The following is a 16,394-nucleotide window of genomic DNA, read 5'->3' as shown; positions in this document are numbered from 1 at the left end:
AAAGCTGCACCATAAGGCAGTATGGGTATTAATCACATCCCAAGGTACATCATTTGAAGACTCGCTGTGGGGGATTGGAGTAACTGTAACCACCCACAGTTGATTCATTCCGTATACCAGCACATGCCAGAGTATTTCCTTCTTCATATAGTACAGCCGACCGTTTTCATCCCTTAATAGTTTATCTCAGTTAATATGTTGTGGACTGGATGTGAAATGAGTTCCTGTTCCTGTTAACACTTTGAGCTATAAACTCTTTTGAAGTATATAAGATAAAAATAAAGAAATAATGGTATGCCTATATAATTTGGTATGCAAAATTATATAATTGGTATGCAGAATTATATAATTGGTATGCAAAATTGGCATTTCTTATGTAGTTTATTATATAGGCAGAGGCATTTAATATATAATTAATAATGTATATTTAATACATCTATAATAGATAGATAGATAGATAGATAGATAGATAGATAGATAGATAGATAGATAGATAGATAGATAGATAGATATTGGCATAGGCATTTCTTGTATATGTGTATCAGAAACAGATATTTTAGGCATATTATATATTGGGAGAGGTTTACAATTACATAGTTATATTAGTTATACAGATATATTATGAAGACATAGCATTTATTGTACAGGCATATTATATAAGCAAATCATTTATGACATTTTATATTGCCAGAGGCGTTTATTATTTACTTATATTATATACGTAGGAATATATAATCCACATGTATTGGTATATTATATAGGCATTTATATAATAGATTTATTATATAGACATAGCATTTATTCATGTATGTGTAATTTATAGGTATATTATATAGGCATAGGAATTTATTATTTAGGCATTTACATTTGCAACAAATATTAAGCGTAAACCTGTATTTTGTATTCCTGCATATTTATTCGCATTATCACAGCATTTTGTGGTTTCTGAACTCTTTTTAATCTGTTTAATCTTTTTAATCTGCCACATTGCAGGATATATTATAGTAGCGATAAAGAGCCATTCCCTCACGCGCCTTTTTAATAATACTGAAATCAATGAGACGGAAACAACAACAAAATCATCGGCAGGACCCGCAATGCCGCCTTGTGTTCTAAAGATGGCGCTGTTTTAGGAAATTTTGACTTAGAGTTAGACCTCCAATATTTACATAGTGAATTGTTTCCTAGTCCTCATCCCATTTTACAGTATTATCCACTATACATAAAATATTACTCCGAGTTTGGCCGTCGAGCCCTGCAGAATTTCCCTCGGGACGGGGGCGAAGCTGGAATTCCTGTCCTCCATGTTGTTTCATCTTTAATGAGCGGGGGGGCACAACGGGTCGCCGCTTTTGAAGTCGTTTATCCAAAATACAGACGCACGGAAGACAGGTAATTAATGGGACAGCTCTTAAAATTCTGCCTACTTAGGCAACCTCCTCCCAAGCGGAACACTAGGCGAGTGTGTGTCCGTGATAACAGAGTTAGGTGTTGATTATCTCCCTAATATTGTATAATCAGCACATGCCTAATTTCACTGCAGGTGCACAGATGAATGTTGACGATGTATGTCAATGTGTGTGTGTGTTTGTGTGTGTTTTAGATAAAGAACTGCTGCAGGATCTGTCCCAGGGCGCCGTCTCGCAGTCCAGACTGCACACACTCGTCTCCGAGCAGAAGCGAGACCTTCGCCATGCCCTCGGTTGTAAGTGTGTGTGTGTGGTATTTAATTAATTACTTAACTCCAGAGAAGGAAAGTTTAATTGGAAGTTTGCATTGACCTAGAAATTGATTTGAACCTCTAATTGTAATGAAACTTTATAACACACGAATGATCTCTCTCTCTCTCTCTCTCTCTCTCTCTCTCTCTCTCTCTCTCTCTCTCTTGCTCTCTCTTTCCCTCTTTCTATCTATCTGTATATCTCTCAGTGCTTGTTTCATTATTCTCTGTTCTTTGTTTCTTTTTGTTTGATGTGCAATGTAAAGACCAAACACCTCTAGAGAACAGAATTTTGCTGTGTGTGCATGCGTGTGTGTGTGTGTGCGTGCGCGTAGGCGACTACATTGTTAGGCAGTGTGTTATCGAATGTACAAGTCTCTCTTTTCCTCCATATGGCTCGTTAATGCTCGTGCTGTTAATTAACAAGCAGGTGCTGATCAATTTCAGCCAATCAGTAAAGAGTCAGACTCGCTCCAGTGCTGCAGTCTGTGTGTGTGTGTGTGTGTGTGTGTGTGTGTGTGTGTGTGTGTGTGTGTGGTGTACACGCCCAGGAAGACGCCGCATCAGCATATTTTTTCTTGTGACCACACGGAACATACACACACACACACACACACACACACACACACACAAATGTTGACTTTCCTTCTGCTGATCTTGTATATATGAATATTAATTAGCAACGTTTGTGTTTTTTAATACTCCTTAACTGATAGATAGATAGATAGATAGATAGATAGATAGATAGATAGATAGATAGATAGATAGATAGATAGATAGATAGATAGATAGATAGACAAACGGACAAACAGACACCGTTTTACCCACAGCTCGTATAGAATTCAAACTACATTAAATCAGCAACAATCAATAATTTATTTAAACTCCTGACGAACATTTCTCATTTATTCAGCAATAAAACCGCAGTAATCAATTCATTCTCTCCATCAAAGCAAAAATACATTCATGAAAATCCACCCACCAGTTCAGACACCAACCTCAGATGCTTTTCAGCCATATGTGATTTTTCCCCCCATACTCTTACCACAAAGTTTGACATACAGTTGTATATTATGTTTTTGGATGTGGAAGCATTCAATTTTCCCTTCACTTGAACTAGAACACCCAAACTTGCTCCAGCATGACAAAGCCAGCCCCATGAACATATGCTTTAAATAGGTTGGATTAGAAGAGCTCCGGCCTCCTCACCTCACCTTACTTACCTAAGTACCTGACTTTACTAATGTGGCTGAATGAGCACAAATCAAAATGTTCAAAAAGCACGTACCAGTCATAAAATATAAACTGCAGCTCATATATGGTCAGGTGTCTACAAACTTTTGTCATTAGAGTCACCAGAAAATGCAAAAGTCACCTTCTGTCCTAAACTTTAGATTTACAGTTTGAACAGTTTGCTAGTTACAAAGTACTGCCACTGAAGACTCCTTCCAATAAACCTCCTCACACATCGAACCTCTGATTTACACTATAGCCGAGAACTACTGCCAAAGGAAATTAACGAACAATGTCTGAACTAGTAATCTTCAGACTAGTCTATCGACTAGAGCAGGACGCACTCGTCTAGCTTTAGAAATTGTAAATGTACATCAAATGCACGCCTCAAATATTTAGCACACTAAGTGTTCTAGATTAGATCAAGCACAACGATTTACAATGAACCTTTAACACTATAGCATTTTTCTTTACTCGGATATGCTGGAAATCCAAGCTCACACACAGGAAGAGCAGAAGTTCGGTTCAATGCTGGCTAACTGAGTCTTAAAGGTTTAGTTCGTATCGAAGCCTGTGAGTGGCTTCTTGCTAAATCTCTTCCTTCAGGGACGTAAAAGCGGACAGATTAATCAATGACTCGGGCAAATTCTGCTGCCATTGCAGAGAACGGATTTCTTCCGCATTGTCAGGTTTTATGCATTGCATTGGATGTTCGGGAAAATCTTGAAATGAGACAAGACTGAAATAGTGGCGTTAATAAATCACTCCTGTAGTCGGCGGCAGCTCATCTATAGGACAGAGAGGTAGTCCAACCATGGAAAATCGTGGATTATCCCGCTTATACAAGATGATTATTCGCCCTCATTGACTAGTTAAAGGTGGTGAATAATCTTTGCAGTGTAGAACTGAATGAATGGCAGAAAAAGTAACTTGAGTAAAAGTATATATATCTTCATTACTCCATTAGTGTGAGTTAAAAGTCACCAATTCCAGTATGACTTGAGTAAAAGTCTTAAAGTATCTGATTCGAACAGTACTTGAGTGTTTAACTCATATTGAACATCGGCTTAAAGGTTTAGTCGGCTCAAAGCTAAGACCGGTGGTAGACAAAGTATACAAACCATGTACTTGAGTTAAGTAAATTACTCCAGTTAACGTAAAAGTGCTCCCTTCAAAAATTTTAGCTTGAGTAAAAGTACTAAAGTATTCACCTTCAAATGTACTTAAGTACTGTAATATATTATTACTATAATGTTCCTATTATCATTTTTGTCACAAGATTTTTTGCATAATCAACTCAGTTTATGTGAAAAGTCTAAAAAGTCGTGAAAAAGTTACTCTCAGCACACCGATTTATTAATAGAATGATATTAATGAGTCAAACATTGATTGATATCTATTACAATTATCATGAGCCCAAAACCTCCTTTTTAACTAATTAAAAAAATTGTGAAAATAAGTTTGAGTCGGAAAGTTCTTACATCATTTATTCCTCTCTAAATGTTCTGCTTGCTGTTAAACTGACGCTGAAATGTATGTTGGAGATAAGGAGATACCACCAAGAGCCAATCAAAACGGGTTCAAAACAGAGCATGCGCTCGACACTGATTGATGGATTTCTGCGTGTTTTTATCCACTCATAAATAAAAAAGAACAACTGATTTTGCGAAACGTGAAAAAGTAAGAAGTACGATATTCGAAATGTAGTGAAGTTTAATGTCTCCCCAAATAGAAATACTTCAGTAAAGTACAGATACACGAAAAAAGCTACTTAATTACAGTAACAAATTACATTTACTTCATTACTGTCCACCACTGACCAAGAAATATGTTAGTGAAAAGGCAAAAACAGTCGATTTGTGAGGTTTTATTTCCTAAAATACAAACCAAATTGTACCCTCAACATTGCATTAACCAAAGATCAACACAACAGTCTGTTCATCGTGTCCAAACTAATCAAATTACAGCATGTCAGAAAGTAAAATTATTATTTAATGCACAAATGAAATCAAAGTAATTTTTTGATGAAGTCAAACCAAATATTCAGAGCTGACTGACTGAATTGCAAAACGTAATTGGTAAAGTTAATTTTCAATTAAAATATAGTGAAGTAAAAAGTACATCCATTGAATTAGTTGAGTTGAGAATTAAAGTTGCATATATTTTTGATACTTAGTAAAACTAACAAGTAGCCAAAACATTATTTAAGTACAATAACGAGGTGCTTTGACTCAAATACTTTACACAACTGCTGAATGGACAAAAAGAAATGTTGGTTAATTATTTTATAAACAGTAAGTGACCGTGTGTTTGTGCAAATTGCATGTGCATTAAATTTTTTTCCCATTACATTTCAGATTTTTACGTTTTCTTCTCTAGTTCGTCAGACTCAACTTTGAGTCTTTTATTAAAATTGCATAAGTTCCTTGGATACATAAGAAAAGGTATCATTTTGACTATGAGTTTTATTGGTTTATAAACAGCGCATCAATTTAGAACAGTGATTAAACCGAGTTGAACTGAAATTTCCTACGGTTTAAGCAACTCAAATCTTCCAGCCAATCACAATCGAGCATCCAGACTTAACAGTGTATATGGTGTATACAGTGAGGAGGTTGAACCCCTTTTGAAGACACAGAGAAGACCCACTACCAGCACACATTCACCACAGGTCTCCACGAAAGCTTCTGAGGAAATACTAAAACTAGAATGATGTCAGCTCTTGGACAAGTTCCTGTCCTGATTTTCTGTCTTTGCAAAGGAGCTTTTAGTGTGTATGGAGGATTTCAGGGATTGATCTCATCCCGAACATAAAAGAGAGACCAAGATTGAAGCAGGGTTTTGTTGTTTGTTTGTTGTTGTTTTGATCTTTAAGCAGCTTTGTATGTATACTAGGTAGAAAACGCTGACACTGGAGACTCCTTCCAAAAAATTAGCATTTTACTCACAGAAACTTTTAGCAAAGCGATGCAGTAATTTGCATTCCATTTATTGGGTTTCTTTTGTGTGTTTTTTTGTGTGCAATATCATCTTACCAGTTCCTAAAGTGCGAGTCGTGGTGTACTCCATCTGTTCCTTGCTTCCAGAGGAGAACGAGGACGTGGTGAGGAGCGTTTTCACGCTCACCGAGCAGGACAACTCCAAACTACAACCTTTCACGTATGTGAAAATGTAAAATGTATTTGTTTTTGGCGTGTCAGTTTGTGTTTCTTGTGTCCCCTCAGTTTCAGACTTCAAATTTTACCATGTGTGTTTTAGAAAAAGCTATATGTATGCTATTACTTATGGCTCATGTGTTTTTTATGGTTTTTCCTTTAATTATGTGTGCATTGGAGCGTGTGTGTGTGTGTGCGCTATTGTATATAGCCAATAGAAATTTGTGTATTTTTATGTGTGTGTGTGTGTGTGCGAGAGAAAGAGAGGGTGAAAGAGAAAGAGATGATCACTGTATATGGCCAACAGAAATTAGTGTATTTGTGTATGTGTGTGTGTGTGTGTGTGTGTGTGTGTGTGTGAGAGAGAGAGAGAGAGAGAGAGAGAGAGAGAGAGAGAGAGAGAAAAGAGAGAAAGATGATCACTCTATATGGCCAATATAAATTAGTGTATTTTTGCTGTGTGTGTGTATAATTATCACTGTATATGGCCAAAATAAATTTGTGTATTTTTGCTGTGTGTGTGTGTGTGTGTGTGTGTGTGTGTGTGTGTGTGTGTGTGTGTGTGTGTGTGTGTGTGTATAATTATCACTGTATATGGACAACATAAATTAATGTATTTTTGCTGTGTGTGTGTGTGTGTGTGTGTGTGTGTGTGTGTGTGTGTGTGTGTGTGTGTGTGTGTGTGTGTTTTTCAGGCTTAGCCCGCCATCTTTCCCACTCTGTGATAAAGATGAAGGCAACAAAGTGGTTGAGAAGGCAGACTTTTTCCGGCTCCAAACTTCCGATCAGAGTAACGGCTGCTTCTTAGCCGTCCTCACACGCCAGGTTTGTTCCAGACATCATGCACGTATAAGCAAAAGTCTACACACCCCCTGTGAAACCAGGATAAATCAGATCCTAGCAAAACATTTCCACATTCAAGGTAAGAATTATTGTGTACAACGCCGTTGCAGACGATCAAACTGACGGATTTAGAATAAATAGGTTCCAATCAATCAATCAATCAATCAATCCTCAAGCTCATGGAAAAGCAGTAATTCTGGTCAAGTGCAAATAAGCTGTCCTTGTGGGAGTTTGGTAGCTCAGTGGTCAAGATGGTGGACAGATCCAAAGGATGTGAGCTTAAATCCCGCTATGCTGCTGCTCAGGAGCTGGTAAACAAGGGCCTTAACCCCCAACTTCTTAGTTGTATGAATAAAATAAGAGTATATCCTATTACCCTGGCATTAGCTGTACCATTGAACATGGTAAAGATGGTCTTTAACAAGTGGAGAAAGCCTGGCTTAGCGTCCAGAGAACAGGACGTCCTTCCAAATCTGATGAGATGACAAAGAGGAAACTGGTCAAGGAGGCTATCAAGGGGTTTTACAACATCATTCCATGATCTGCAGACTTTTCCATCAGGCACTGGTTGTTCCCTAGATGTGGCATCTATCTGCAATATGCTTTATTTTTTTTAGTGTTGTGGGGCAGGGTGACAAGACAGAGGGGGAAACATCTAAAGCTGCAGCCACACTAGACTTTCAGCATGCGAAATTCCTTTCGGATACCTGCTGCGAATACGGATGGCGGCCGGATATGACTTTGTTGAAATAAAAAAGAAATCAGTCTGTATGTGTACGCAGAGACAGCAGGCAGCTTGTTTTGTTTTTTTCTTTTTCAATTGAGTTTATATTCTGTAAAAGATTTTCTATTCTGTTAAATAGAACAGAACAGTGCGATGGCACTAGAATCTGCTTGTACTTGGAGAGTTCACGCTGTGCTCTATCGATCTTCTTCCTCTCACTTGATACAAACTGGCACTGAGATCACATATATCATCCATTCGCCCCACAAATGTATGGAAATTGTATCATGGCCTGATGAGACCATAATTGGAATTTCTTTGACTGTAATTGTAACAATTAAGAATGTAGCCTCCTAATTTATATTAAGTCCCCCCTCCACAACACCCCACTACAGGAAGCCACAGTGGCTTTCTGTAGCTGCCAGCATAAGATTTTAATGCTGCTCGCTTACAAAAAAACAAAAAAACACACCAGCACCCACCAGCCTCAATACACCATCTTTTAGGGTCTCTCCAGGACATAATTATTCAAGATTCTTCTCTGTTCTGGCATTAAGTCTATAGCAGTACTTGTATTGCATTTCTAACTAGACTTTATGAACAAAATATTGGGAAACCTAACATTTCCAGCCAAATGTGGTTCTTTCCCAAAATGTTACCTCAGAGTTGGAGGCACACAATTTTATAAGACGTCTTTGGATGTGCTAGCATAAAATCTTCCCTTCACTTGAACTATAAGACCCAACCCTGTTCCAACAGACAATGCAAAAACCCAGCACCATGAAGATATGCTTTACATCGGTTGGAGTGGAAGATCTCTTGCTGTAGAGCTCTGACCACAACCCTATTCAACCCGTTTGGGATGAATTGAAAACCCAGGCCTCCTCATCTCACCTACATTAGTACCTGTCTTTACTTACGTCCTTGTGGCATAAATCTCTACAAAGTCTATTGGAACGTCCTCCCAGAAGAGTGGAAATTCAATGTAAAATGGGATGTTAGAAAGCACATACCAAACTTATGTTCAAGCATCCACACACTTTACCGTATAGTGCATGTTTTGTTAGAAACCTCAAAGCACTTCTGTATGTTGCTTTGAATACGGGTGTCTGCCTACTGCCATAAATGTAAATGCAAAGAGAAAACAAGCAAAAGAACATCACTTACAATGAAGCATGGTGGTGGCAGCATCATAATTCTGAGGCTGCTTTTCTCCCTGAAGAGCTCTATGTACCAGTCAGCTTGGGCACAGAATCTCTTAAATATGCTAGTAAGCTGAAGATGAAGAGGACGTTCACCTTTCAGAATCCAAAAAGATTAATGTTTTGGAATGTTCTTTTACCCCCCAGTTTGGTTTTCAGTGGCATTGTACAGGCTGCAATTGTTTTTTTGCATTCAAGGTAGAAATGTTCTGATTTATTCATTTATTTTTTTCAATTTTTTACAGAAAAAACTGTTCTTTTAACAGGGCTGTGTAGATTTGTGTACACACACACACACACACACACACACACACACACACACACACATTGCAATTAGTCATACTGTTCTCGTGTGTGTATATTTCAGGCAATTTACATAATAAGCATAAATATAAATTAGCTAAATTAGCAAAAGTGTATTGAGGACTTATTTGTGATTACATTTATGCACAAGGGGGTAAGCAATTATAAACAAAAAAAAAAAACCCAGAAAAAATTGCTAATTGCTTGTGTGTGTGTGTGTGTGTGTGTGTGTGTGTGTGTGTGTGTGTTTGCTCAGAAGGTATTGATTAATTTCCCATAGCAGCAGCTTTGTGTATAATTCCAATCACAAATTCAGATTACAGTCTGAGGTAAAACTGTAACAACGTTTAGAGAGAAAAACGTTCATATCTGCGAGAACGCACTGTACGTGAAAACAGGAACGTACGAGTGTTCCACAACATGAAAGGTAACCGAGTTCATCTGATTTCATCCTTTTATCAGTGCTGCCAGCGATTGAACTCCAGACCGTTGAAATTCTCTCTGACAAAAAGGCTAAAGACGCGATTAGCACCAAAGGGGTGCGAAGACGGCTCAAGGTTGAGAAAGAACGAAGCGGAGAAGAGAAATAATGCGAGACAGATATGTGGGAAGATCAAGAGAAAGAAATGGAAAAAAATAGACAGGTTTAGTTGAGTATAAATAGAGAAGATAAATAGAAAGACACTCATACAAACAAACAAACCCAATTGGGAAAATCATTGGATCAACATGGCACCATAAGAAAATATTTTTGGGACTAGCATGGAAAAATATACACTTTGATACATTATTATGGCAAAATGATATGGCATAAACATGATATGGGTAATGTGAGACACTGCATGGCAGTATTGGAGAATTTGATGGATGGCCTCAGCAAAATGAGAAAATTTGCTGGATTAGCGTAGCAAAAATGGAAAATCTGAGAATGAAAAATGGTGATATTTCATAGTAGGAAAATGTCATGGATTTCTTCAGCAACAATGCAAAATGAGATGTATGGTTTAAAAGGACCAAATAGGCATAGCTAGAGTATAGTAAAGCCTAGCGAAATGTGCTAAATTAGCAATGCAATGTGGGAAAGTTTGGTGGTTTTACATGTCCAGCTTTGTACTAGTCATATCAATGAACTAGCATGCATTTTCTCATGAATTGTACACAAATATATTCAGTGGCACAACAGAATTGCAGAATTTGTTGAATTATCATGGGGAAATGAGACATTTTGATGCATTAGGATGTCAAAATGAACATATAAATATATAATACAATAAACATATTGTATTAGCATGAATACATAGGAAGAATTTGAGGGATTAACATGGAGAATTGAGGAGGTGGGTAGCATTTACATAGAAAACTAGCTAAGTCTGATGCGCTAGCATTGAAAATGTGAAAATTGATTGCGTTAGCATGAACAAGTGGGGAAAGTCTAAAGCATTAGCATGGCTAAATGGCTAAACCTGATGCACTAGAGTTAAATCATTGTGTTTTTGTTGGGTTTTTTTTCCCAGATTTTTTTTCTCAGGTACCACTGAAAGGCGGCAACCAAACCATCACACCACACTTTGAATGCTAAAACTCATCCAAAAACCTCGTATCCACCTGTAACCCTGCATATGTACATCATTCAAACTCTCTGTTTGAACGCTTTTCATTGTTTTTGTTGTTGTTTTTGTCCATGTGTGAAATGATCTCACATTGCGCACATCAATCACGTTCGTTTCCGTCTCGACGCACCTGAAAATGTAATCAAAGCAATTTTAACGGCTGCATTCTCTCATTCTCTCTCTCCTTCTCGAACACATTCTGCGGTAAAAGCGAAGCAATAAAGATTATCGTGGTGCACTTAAAAAAAATGCCTCATAAAATCGCAATTAGGCGCAAACTCGGAAACTCTACCCGTTCTCCAAAATCGGTTCCCGCTTAAACCGTAGTGTACAGTGCAGGGCTTTTATAGCGCCTCTGCACCCGAGGCCAATAAAATGCACTTTACTACACAAATGGAGAGGAGGATGAGCCTAATTCACCCAAGTAGAGTGATAAAAATCTTGTGAGTGTCTAGAATTTTCCAGGGAAAACCATTTCTAAAATGCCGCTAGCAAAAGTATCGGGACACCTGATTTTTTCACAACTTGGAAGCACACAATTGTAAAGAATAGCTTTGAATATAATAGCATGAAATTTTCCCCTTACTTAAGACCCAAACCTGTTCCAGTATAACAATGCCCCTGAGCAGAAAGTATATATATTAGGGATTTGGTTTCAATTTTATGTCACATACAAATACATACATGCAGTGAAATGCTTTATACGACCGTTCAACATTTGAGCATAAAAAAAAAGAATAGAATATAAGGATTAAAAATTAGGATAAGTAGATAAATAAAAAAGTATTAACTATAAAAAATATAGACAATATATGTATATGCGTATGGCAGATATTGACAGTAGAAATTGAAGTGATTTATTATGATTGTCCTTAAAGTGTCCATATGCAGAATGCAGTATTTTACTAACAGATCTGAGTGAAATGTTGCGATATCTGATGATTTGGTCTCATTTCTGCATGCTACACTCTTTTACAACATCGTAAATTTAGGACTTAATGGTTAGATGCTAGTATGCTAACTCGCAGCCCTCGGTCATTACCATTACATTTGTCAGTTGCCTAGAAACTGCAATTGTCATGACTTGAACCACTTCCTAAACAAACCTGACGACGGTTTATTTCTTATTTATTTGTTATTTTTTTAACCTTGCGTTGGTCCTTGTTATGTTTGACAAATAACTGACCGGTTTTGTGACTTCATGGAGAGAAAAAAGAGGGAAAGAGGGAGGACATATAGAAGGATATATTAAATAATTTATTGTTCGCTTGTCTTTCTGAGTTAGCATCAACACGGCAAGACATCACAACCCCAACACATACACAGGCATGTGGACACACTCTGTAAGGAAGATTGAATTATTCACACTGAGTGGGTAGATTTCCGCTGAGACAGCAGGTGACCCAGCAGGCTACACACACACACACACACACACACACACACAGCTGGCTTTGTGTAAAGATTACAGTTCTAATTAGCATCTTAAATGATGTACTTTGTGTATTATCAGTATGAGAGCAGAGTTCACACGGAGAGACTGATGTGCTAAAGGAATCAAGTGTTGAAAGCTGGAGATGTTTGCACTTCTAGGGTCACAGCCTTCAACAGTATGTCAGACACAAAAACATCAGATTAGCACTTTTCTTTTTTCAAAATGGCTGACACACAGGATGAGATTTTTATAAAAATCTTATCAGCCTTCTTGTCTATGGTACACCATTTCTAGAATTCTACTTATATCTATTTCCAGTAATGCTGAGGGCACACAATATGACTGACATTTTTTGGTATAATGAAGTAACTGCTTCGCAAGAGTTAGCTAAAGCTAAAGTGCGAGGTGCTATCAAAAAGTTTTGAGAACTAATGCCGCTACCTGGTTCTATTCCGACCTCGTGCGCTACCACGTCTGCGATTTCATCATGGAGAGAAAGTCGGAACAAAGAGCAAACGTGAAATTCTGGGCAAATCCGCCACAGAGACCTTTGACATGACGTACGCTTGACAACATACTGCACTAAGGCTTTCAAGGTGGTTTGAGTGGCATGCACACTTCAAGAGCAGAAAAGAGATCAGGAAGACCTTCGACAAGCTCAACCCCCAAAAAATGACGAAACAGTTCGGCAACTTGTGCACGATGATCGACCACTGATACGAACTGTTGAGATTTCTGCTGCTCTGTGAAAAGAAATTACAACTTTAAAACCCGAATCTGATTGGCTAGAATCTTCTAGAACAGCATCTACAACTGTGGATCAGGAAGGGAGTCAAATTATATAAATCATACAAATATTTGATGAAGCTTTCTGTAAGGAGATGTTTAGAAGGAGAAGGAGTCTCCAGTGTCACATTAAGCTTGAGTACAAGGACTTTCTTTCTTTTTTTTTCTTTCTTTTTTTTTTGACATGATTGCCTTAATAACTTATGTGGTTGTAGCTGTAAGTGATAACAGGAAATGGCTTGTTTCTCCGGTATATACGGATAATTTAACTGTAAACTGTAAGGCATTGCTTTAGTATGAAAGGGAAAGAACACTACGAAATGTGTTTTTACAGGAAAATCATCTGTAAATTGAATAAAACAATTGATTCAAACTGGCCTCGAAGTATGTAATGTGCAAATGTACCACTTCATCCCCTCAACAGCCCAAACCAGAAGTGACCGAGACGCCACAGGAAGTGATAGCTCGCGCCGCGGCTAGGGGCTTGCTGGACGGGATCCTGCCGACTCAGCCGAGCAAAAAAAAGGGGCGTGGCAGACCGATTCGAAAAGGTCTCAGGCAACAATCTCGCCGTCGAAACAACGCCTATGTCAGCAGCCAGACGCAGTCTCAGAACCAGGAGGTGAAAGGGAATAGTTCGGCCCCGGTGACGGTAAAAGAGAGGACAAACTTCACACACTCGCCTCAGGGTAACACAGTCTAACACATATTTGAGAACTGGCGCCCCACAGTTGTCTCACAGTGTCTCATTTGCTGTTTTTCAGTTTAATTATAACAAGCAAATTCATTTCAAACAATCCTTCTCAATCTTTTCCTGAAAATCTGTTTTTGCCGTTTTCTCATCTCCAGGAAAATGCAAACACTTTTCCATGCACGCAACCACGACCGTCTCCAGTCTAAACTCTGCCTCCCTTACCACTGGACCCACCTCCTCCTCCTCCTCTACAGGCCTCACCATGTTCCATACAAGTTCAGCCTCCTCGATTACAGCCCCTGCTTCATCTACACCATCCAATACATCACACACCTTCTCCATCTCTACCACAGACGCTACCCCTCTCAACACACGTGCCGCCTCGTCCAGCAACAAACTTAGCGTCACCTCTTTAACCAAGAGCCCCACGCCGTCCCACAGAGTCCCCAATCGAACCGGCGGCCGCCGAGGTGCTGTTCCTGCGGTTCCACCCCCTGCCCCACCCAAAGGCAGACAGGAAATCCTGCATCCCGTACTGATTTCATTTCCTCCCATTCAGTTCCCAGACCTGTGTTCTGTATCTGTTCCGGTCAAGATCAAACCTCCGCTTTTGCACCAAAGCTGGAGGAGCTGGTCACGCCCTGCCCCGGTGACAGGCACACGATTCAGGGGTAGCATCTCTGACACACAACCACTTTTATAGCCATGTAATATTGCTAAAAAAATACACTAAATGACTATTTTTTCTATAATAATAATAATAAGTATCTGTTTTATTCACTCTTGTATATACACTATCATTTTGCGAAAAAAAAAAAAAAAACTGAATTAAACCTTTAACACAGCTGCATTTTTTTGAAATGTCTTTATTAGCACAGGGACATCATGGACATTAATACGCTGAGATTCAGGGACACAGGTGAGTTACAATCTGCTTATAAACTGTAAGAAGCCTTTCTTTTTTTTCCCCCTTGCCACACCTCTGGGGCTCAAGCTTTATTCAGAAACTTGGGGTTTATTATAGGATCAAAACGTACTTGAAACAAATTAATAAGAGTGAGTGAATTACGCAACAGAGTGTACGTGTTTTTTTTTTTTTTATCGGAATTTTAAAACAGCTGGACGTGGCCACACCCATGATTCGCTTAGAACACGCCTATATATTCACCACAGTAACATTAATCATTCTTTACATTTGATTACGTGTCCATTGTTGCTTAGCGTAGTTGTTAGGGAAGAGTTACACACGGGTTTAAAAGGAAAGTCTGTTACTTTTACATGTCGAAATCGTCCACGTGTTGGTCAACCACATCAACAACAGTGTCGTCCATACACTATATGGACAACAGTATTGGGACACCTGACTTTTCCAGCCATATGTGCTTCTTCCTCAAACTGTTACCAGAAAAGGTTTGAAGCACACTATAGAATAGGACGTCCTTCGATGCAGTAGTATTACATTTTCCATTCAATTGAACTAGGAGACCCTAACCTGTTCCAGAATAACAATGCTCCTGTGCACCAGCTAAATGAAGATACTTTACATGGGTAGGACTTTGAGATCTCCTCCTAGTGCTATAAAACCCTACTGAACACATTTAGGATGAATTGGAATTCTGATTACACTCCAGGCCTCCTGCTGACTTTATTCATACTTTATTGTGGCTGATCTAGTGGAAAATAGAAGAATTGAGTTTAAATCTTATAGTGAGGTGTCCACAATCCTTTGTCCATATAGTGTATGTTGGTCCAGTTGTCTTCTTGTAATTCGCACCAGGACTGTAGCAAAGCTCAGGAAATGCAACAATACACTACTTCTCCAGTAGGGGGCTCTGAGAGAAGTGCAGTTTACGAGACGGATCTTGTGCTACATCACGTGCTACATTGATGCTTGTTCTCCAGGGAGAGATTTTGGGAGTAGAGGTGGTCTGACACCCCTGGACATACGTTATTTTACCCATGTGCAATCGGTTTCCCAACCGAACCTGGCCGCCTCGACGTTTCATTTCATCTCACTGACCGTAAGTCACGGCAAAGTCTCGAACCAAGGCTCACAGGCCCAGACGTCCAGAACAGGCGTGAATTTTAACATTATCATGACATCAGACACGAAAAAAAAAAAAAGTTTCTTCACCGACATCAACATGATGGTAACGGAGCAACGCGCAGCTCACACTGTGTGTCTGTCTGTGGCTTGAGTGTAATTGTGTGGTTTGTCCAAGGCATGCTTCATGGAGTCCAAAAATCAACGAATGAAGCTTCACCCCTAAGGTCATCTCTTCCTTCTTACTTCCTGTATTTTTTTGTTTCTCCTTGGCTGTACAGAGTTATACGTTTGTTTTTATTTACGCGTCCTGTCGGTGGTCGTAGGCCGAGCAACGGCGTCATTGGTGGGGCAGCTCAGGGGCGGGTTTCTTTTTCAGAGTGTCTATGATGGACTGGACGCCGCGCTTCACGCTGGTGGTCACACGGCGTGTCACCGAGTCCGAAGACGACGGAGAAGAACAGGTGGAGGACTTCTGAGAGACCAGGCATTTCTGATAGCGTAGCTGGAGAAAGAGAGAGAAACAGAAAGTCAGAACAAAAGGTTAGTCCTGTAGCTCCAACTCAGCTATTATTGTTTTAGGGTTTGTGCCATAAGTATTGGCACCCTACAGACCAGCACATATATTCCTATACGAACAAAACAAAG

At 39.0% G+C, this 16,394-nt stretch overlaps 2 protein-coding genes across 7 annotated transcripts in view; one reads left to right on the top strand and one right to left on the bottom strand.

Moving 5' to 3' along the window:
* LOC124396791 (putative methyltransferase NSUN7) overlaps positions 1-15,837 on the top strand; it is a 39,220-nt gene extending 23,383 nt beyond the window's left edge. For all 4 annotated transcript variants that reach the window (XM_046866092.1, XM_046866091.1, XM_046866093.1 and 1 more), the window contains 5 exons: positions 1,604-1,705; positions 5,992-6,112; positions 6,804-6,933; positions 13,433-13,697; positions 13,858-15,837. In XM_046866092.1, coding sequence (XP_046722048.1) covers positions 1,604-1,705; positions 5,992-6,112; positions 6,804-6,933; positions 13,433-13,697; positions 13,858-14,405 — 1,166 coding nt within the window. In that variant the 3' untranslated portion in view covers positions 14,406-15,837. The remainder of the gene's footprint in view (positions 1-1,603; positions 1,706-5,991; positions 6,113-6,803; positions 6,934-13,432; positions 13,698-13,857) is intronic.
* The window catches only part of LOC124396790 (amyloid beta precursor protein binding family B member 2), a 28,314-nt gene continuing 26,491 nt past the window's right edge, over positions 14,572-16,394 (bottom strand). For 2 of the 3 annotated variants that reach the window (XM_046866088.1, XM_046866089.1), the window contains exon 14: positions 14,572-16,251. In XM_046866088.1, coding sequence (XP_046722044.1) covers positions 16,087-16,251 — 165 coding nt within the window. In that variant the 3' untranslated portion in view covers positions 14,572-16,086. The remainder of the gene's footprint in view (positions 16,252-16,394) is intronic. The other variant, XM_046866090.1, reaches the window with a different exon arrangement.

The sequence above is a fragment of the Silurus meridionalis genome, chromosome 14 (genome assembly GCF_014805685.1).
Source record: "Silurus meridionalis isolate SWU-2019-XX chromosome 14, ASM1480568v1, whole genome shotgun sequence".
Classification (NCBI taxonomy): Eukaryota; Metazoa; Chordata; class Actinopteri; order Siluriformes; family Siluridae; genus Silurus; species Silurus meridionalis.
The sequence above is the reverse complement of the archived record's forward strand: the minus strand, read 5'-3'. Positions and strand labels throughout refer to the sequence as shown.